This window comes from Nanorana parkeri, unplaced genomic scaffold (genome assembly GCF_000935625.1).
Source record: "Nanorana parkeri isolate BGI_ZX_2015 unplaced genomic scaffold, ASM93562v1 scaffold1015, whole genome shotgun sequence".
In the NCBI taxonomy this organism is placed as follows: domain Eukaryota; kingdom Metazoa; phylum Chordata; class Amphibia; order Anura; family Dicroglossidae; genus Nanorana; species Nanorana parkeri.
Window position 1 is genome coordinate 347326 of NW_017307283.1, and position 5269 is coordinate 352594.

General features: G+C 41.3%; 1 protein-coding gene across 1 annotated transcript in view; it reads right to left on the reverse strand.

Annotated features, from left to right (window-relative positions):
* Positions 1-4900, reverse strand: part of LOC108795836 (cytochrome P450 2G1-like) — a 22814-nt gene extending 17914 nt beyond the window's left edge. Inside the window, exon 1 of the mRNA XM_018567151.1 lies at positions 4716-4900. Within this exon, the coding sequence (XP_018422653.1) occupies positions 4716-4895 (180 nt within the window). The 5' untranslated portion in view covers positions 4896-4900. The remainder of the gene's footprint in view (positions 1-4715) is intronic.
* Between the last annotated feature and the right edge of the window lie 369 nt (positions 4901-5269).

A 5269-nucleotide genomic window follows, 5' to 3' on the forward strand; every position in this document is an offset into this window, starting at 1 on the left:
CCCGGGCCCCCCCCCCCCCCAGTGCTGCACGGCAGAAATGCTAACCACTGCTGCCCTCAGCAGAGTAGGGTCCTTCTACATTGAGGGTCAGTGGAATGGACTCCCTGTTACACTGGTGTTCATTGGAAAGAAGGGCCCTTATACTGGTAGTCAATGTACTTACAATTGATGGCATTTTAGAAGAATACCACTTACATTGGTGTTTAGTGGGAAGAATGTCCCAGAACTTTTAGGGGAACTTCTTGGAGAAATTTTACCTTTACAGACAGCGAAAAAAAAAAATTAGGATCAGTGAATACCTACCTCAGAGATGAGAAGATCGGCTCAACTGGTCCCATGTCTCCCTCTCTGGTGGCTGAAGCTGATACCACAGAATTTTGAATCACCATCAAGTGAGAGATTAATCCACTACTGCTCAAGAAACCTCTAGCAACCTCTGAAGGAATCCTAGAGTTCCAAGAAGGCCTAACTGAGCAAGAAAATTCTATAGAGGATAATATTAAAGTGCACCTGTGTCCAGACTATGGACATTAAACTATTTACGTATTCTTAACAAGCAATAAAATAGCTTTAAAACGTTCTAGCTGTTTTCATGTGAAGTTAATTATTCTTAAAGATTCTCATTGATGACATCATACACACTAGAGTTGGGTTTTTTAAAGAAACACTTGCTGGTTGTTTACATTGAGGAGCTCAGAGGCTGCCAGGGTCTGCTCTAAACAAAATCCAAGATTTCAATGCCTGTGTGGTGACCTTTTTACATTAAATAGAAATTCTCCTCAATGCTTATAGATACTGGTATGAATGGGGCTTGTTTTAAAGTGTTTTCAATGGGTATTCAGAATATGTAAGAACTTTAGTTTGCATGATCTGGGCATGGGTTCACTTTAACTAGGGATGTCCCGATACCGATGCTAGCATCGGAATCGGGCCCGATACAGAGCATTTTGACAAGTACTTGTACTTGTCAAAATGCCCCGATGCATAGCGCCAATGCTTGTGCTGTTTTGTTGTTGTTGTTGTTGTTATACTTTACCTTCTGTGGTGGAGTCCTCTGGGCCGGCTGTTCGGAGGAGCGTTGCGTCACTGCTGTGGGCTGAGCTCCAGATGGGGTCCTAATGTAGGTGGCCGGAGACTGCCTGGAGCTCCGCCCACAACAGTGACGTGACGCTCCTCCGCTCAGCGCCGCCGACGTCCAGCGCCGCAGACGCTGACATCAGTGGCGGATCCAGGGGGGAGATAGAGCCGCTCCCTGCCTCTCCCACCCGCGGTACTGGTGACACAGTACATCCCCGCACAGCCACTGCGGGGACATACAGCTGTCACAGACTTTATTGCGGTTCAGTGTAAAAAAACGGCACAGTACAAGTGCTGTGCTGTTTTTTTACACTGAACTGCAGTAAACTCTGACAGTGACAGCTGTATGTTCCCGCAGCGGCTGTGTGGGAATGGGACAGGTGGCTCTGTAAATGCCTGTCACCTGTAAAGAGTGTTTAGCCTGGTGGTGCCTGTACAAACTCTGCAGGCACCACCAGGCCACCACATCCTGCTGTTGGGGTCATTGAATTTTTTTTTTAATTTACAGCGTCGCTTCACTGCTGCTCCAGTGGGCGGCGCTCCAGGCAGTAGTGATGCGACGCTCCTCTCCAGTTCAGCGCCGCCAACGTCCTCACGTGTGAGAAAAACCGTGAGGCACTGCGATCAAGGCAACAGTAAGACAGGGCCTGGGCTTAGTTTTTTTGTGTGATCTACTGCTGCAAAAAAAGTATCGGTAATTGGTATCTGCAAGTACATGCGGAGAAGTACTTGTACTTGGTCCTGAAAAAGTGGTATCGGGACATCCCTAACTTTAACTATTGCTCCAGGTTAGTTTGCACTTCCATTCAAGTGCAAATCTGTTTTTACAGGTAGCATACAGAACTTGAAAAGTGATTGCACTCTGGTATATTCAGGATATCTTCATTAGAAAAACATGCAAGAGCACAGCAGTCTTATGAGCCTTATGAGTTTCATGCTGCACCTAGCACCTTTTCAAAGAGTAACTGCCAATAGACTCATCTGTGTTTTAAATGGCTGAAGTTAATCAAATGCTCAAATACACACGTATCAACTACTCACTTCTACTTATTAACCCTGTAAGACACAAATCAAACTTTTTACTATATTATTTAAAACCACTATTCATTTCAACTAAAATAATTAAATAATATATATGCACGCAAAATAAATATAATCTGAGGGCAGTAGAGTACGATCTAGATCCATCAGGCGGACATAGTCCAGCCAAGGAGACCATGTTTTCTGAAAAGAGGAATAAGAATGATTTGCTCACTCGGAGTGCTGTGGTCCCTCTCGATTCCCTTGCAGCCTGTCTTTCCCTTTCTTTGTCTTTCTCACTTTTTTCTTTCCTTTCCTAACTCTTTCTCAGGTTCTTGTGTTTTTTTCTGAAGCTTGAAGCTCATGCCATGGATTATTTGCACAGTGTGTAGTCTGGAGCCCTTTCCTCTTTTTCATGTATGGGCTCGCTAGTGTCCTGCGACAGTTGCAGGACATTGGTGACTCTACTTCAGGTCTTGAGATATTCTGATCGTATACTGTTTTTTTGCTTATGTCAGTTTTTTCTACTTGACATCCTGTTGACAACATACCCAGTGTCTTCCTCTTGCTATAGACCCATTTTGGCATTTTACCATGTCAACCTATATGTTCTTTCTTTGGATGTTATCTACCATTATATCTCTTTCAATAAAAATCTTTGTACAACAAAATAAATATAATCTTATAATATTCAACATAATATAATGCAGGGCTCAAAATTTCAAGTCCTAAGCTACTAGCCAGGCCTTAAAAGTTACTCGCCATCAGTTACCCCACCTAACCCCTACCCTGCCCCGGCCTTAACTCTGCCAGGTCAGCGGTGTGACGCAGAGTCCAAAGATCAGTAACAACGTACAGTACAGAAGTCAGTAGTGCAATGCAGAATACAGAGGCCAGCTGTGTGACGCACAGTACACCGGTCAGCAATGTGACGCGCAGTGCAGAGGTCAGCAATGTGACGCATATTATAATGAATGCATTGGCAGTTCAGTGTAGGTAGTTTGGCTGCAGAAGGCCATAGGAGATAAAGATCCACAGTAATTGGAAAGAAGTGCACAACTCATGTCCCTTACAGTCATGAAAATAGGGATATTTACCACACCTTTCTATAGTGATAATCTTGTCCTTTATTTATACAAAGCAACAGGAATCCAATGGTGACATTTCAGGACCCTTAAAGTATCCCTTTTATAAACAGAGAAGACTGCAAAGAGAAGGCACCTGCAAGTCCTGAAATGTCAGCTTGTGATACTTGTTGCTTTAAGTGACTGACGGACAAGATTATCACTATACCAAGGTTATGGAGGTGGATTATTAGAACATTTATACAGTTTCCAGAATTTGTGTGAGGAGATTAGCAGGGCTGAAGTACGTGGGAGAGCCTTCACTGTTGCACCACATAGAAAATACTGTTCTTTCTCTGTATAGATAAATATTTTGTAACTTTAAGTGAATACCCCTTCTAACATGAAGGATAATACATTTCGCTTTCAATTAACCAAGAAGCATCTCTTTACTGCATATTAAAAAATATATATATATATCAGTTTGATTTATATAGGCTTAGTTTCTATATACCCCACTAGGCCTCTGCCAGTACCACAGTCCAAACAGGTACACAAAATCGGGGCACATTTTCCTGCAGTCTTCCAATGTGGTGTATCTGATGGTGTGCATGTGCAATCTGGCTGCAAGGTTTTAGGTCAGTGAAACTGGTTAAACATTTCCTCGGCAGATAAACTTGCATCAATTTACTAAGAACAGAAGGGAGAACCTTGTGGTGGCAAAAACCCTTAAAATGACCACAGCAGGTGTATATATCCAGGAACTCAGAGCATAGAGATTCCACAAACAAATCCATTGAGAGATATAGGAAAGTAATGTTTTAAACTTCCAGTATCTACCAAAAACTAAAGTATCAGTTTTCCATGGACTAACTTTTTAATGAAATGAAATAAAAAATAAAAACTAGCAAGCTTATTTTACAGTAGAAAAACAGCTTCTGAAAATTTAAAGTAAATATGTTGCTTGACTATGGTCGTCTGAGGGACAAGAGAACCTAAAACACACTTCCAGGTGCCTGCAAATAGTCTCTAATGCATGTCAGAACCTGTGCTGGTACATATGCAACAGCAGCCTCAATCTTGGAAGTTCAGGCTCTGCCATGCCCCCATGCCACTTTAACAAAGAAACATGCATTGCAGCTGGTTATTATTTGTATATTTGTAATACAGAATGGTACTCTGGAGACTATAGTAAAGTATGTTCAGATGTGTCTAGGTGTCTATTCTGTGGTCTGTTACTTGAATGCCTTTTTCTTTTTAAAAGATAAGGACATGTTTAAACAAAAAAAATGATATGTGGAATTCACCTACCCACCTAATCTTGCTGGGCATAAATTCTAGAGGCCTTAGATGTAAACTACAATTCATGGTATACACTGGCCAGCTTGAATTGGTTCACTAAGGGGCAACACAGTCAGATCCTGCTTCAGACACTGTAATAGCCAATGCCCTATACCTTTAATTACATCACCTATAAGTGACAATTCAAGTCAATGTATCCATTATCCATACAAGTCATTTATCCATTGCTAATAGGAGTTTGAAGAAACTTACTTTCATCAGAGAGTTTACAATATCACCTCCTCCAACCTCTAAAACATTCCCCAGTAATGGAAGAGGTGTTGGTCCAGGTGGAAGGTGCCTCTGTGTCCAAAATGTCTTTACACCAAAATATAAGAAAAGAATTGAGAGCACAATAATCAAAAATACAGTTATATCAACTGGTAAATCCATGTTGTGCTATGAACAATTGGAGAGTCCTTTGGGTATCTGAATATATATATATATATCCATAAACTGTAAATGTAGGAAACCTTCCTCTATGCAGACAGCTTTATCCAATGAATCATCTTGCAGGCGGAGGAAACACTTTGGACATCTTCCCAATGTTGTGGAATGGCATGATGCCACAAAAACCTGTTTGGTGGTATAACATTAACTTTCCATGCATATAAAATAGGAGTGCATGCACATTGTTTGAATAAAGAGATGCTGTATCCCCTTGACTTATCCAACATCTTGCAAAGAGATTGAGCTAGTTCTTGGATTCTACTATTTGAAAGATACATTAAGCATATATAATTAAATATGCATACTGCCATTATTAC